The 528-nt window shown below is 40.7% G+C and overlaps 1 protein-coding gene across 1 annotated transcript in view; it reads left to right on the forward strand.

The window, feature by feature from the left end:
* Window positions 1-217: 217 nt before the first annotated feature.
* LOC106877806 (plasmanylethanolamine desaturase) overlaps window positions 218-528 on the forward strand; it is a 6,528-nt gene continuing 6,217 nt past the window's right edge. Inside the window, exon 1 of the mRNA XM_052978088.1 lies at window positions 218-269. Within this exon, the coding sequence (XP_052834048.1) occupies window positions 218-269 (52 nt within the window). The remainder of the gene's footprint in view (window positions 270-528) is intronic.

A 528-nucleotide genomic window follows, 5' to 3' on the forward strand; every position in this document is an offset into this window, starting at 1 on the left:
GTCTGTTTTCACATGGTTTCTACAGCTGGATGCTCTTCCTAACGCCAACCACTCTACAGAGTGTACCGGGTGCTTTTTACGTGACACCAGCAAGTAGACCCGACATCAATAGACTGTCTTTTCATCATTCTGGGATCGACAAAAAATGAAATACCAGTCATTTGCTGCGATCAACAACGTTTCTGTAGTAGTAGTAGTAGTAGTAGTAGTTGCAGCAATGGCAGGTGGTAGTCGTAATGGTGGTGGTAACAATAGTAGCGGTGATAGTGGTAGGTAGCAATGGCCGTAGTGGATAGTAGTGGTGGTGACAGTCGTAATATTAGCGATATTATTGGTAGAAAGAGAACCAGTAATAAAGTTGGAACTAGAAATAGTATTATTAGTTACCAAATATAAAGCAGCTGTTAGTATAACTACTATTACACGTTACTACCACCAACACCACCACTACATTGCTATGTGTGTGTGTGTATTATACACATTCACACACGGGCATACATATATTCATTAGTATAGACACACGCACAC

This window comes from Octopus bimaculoides, chromosome 30 (assembly GCF_001194135.2).
Source record: "Octopus bimaculoides isolate UCB-OBI-ISO-001 chromosome 30, ASM119413v2, whole genome shotgun sequence".
In the NCBI taxonomy this organism is placed as follows: Eukaryota; Metazoa; Mollusca; class Cephalopoda; order Octopoda; family Octopodidae; genus Octopus; species Octopus bimaculoides.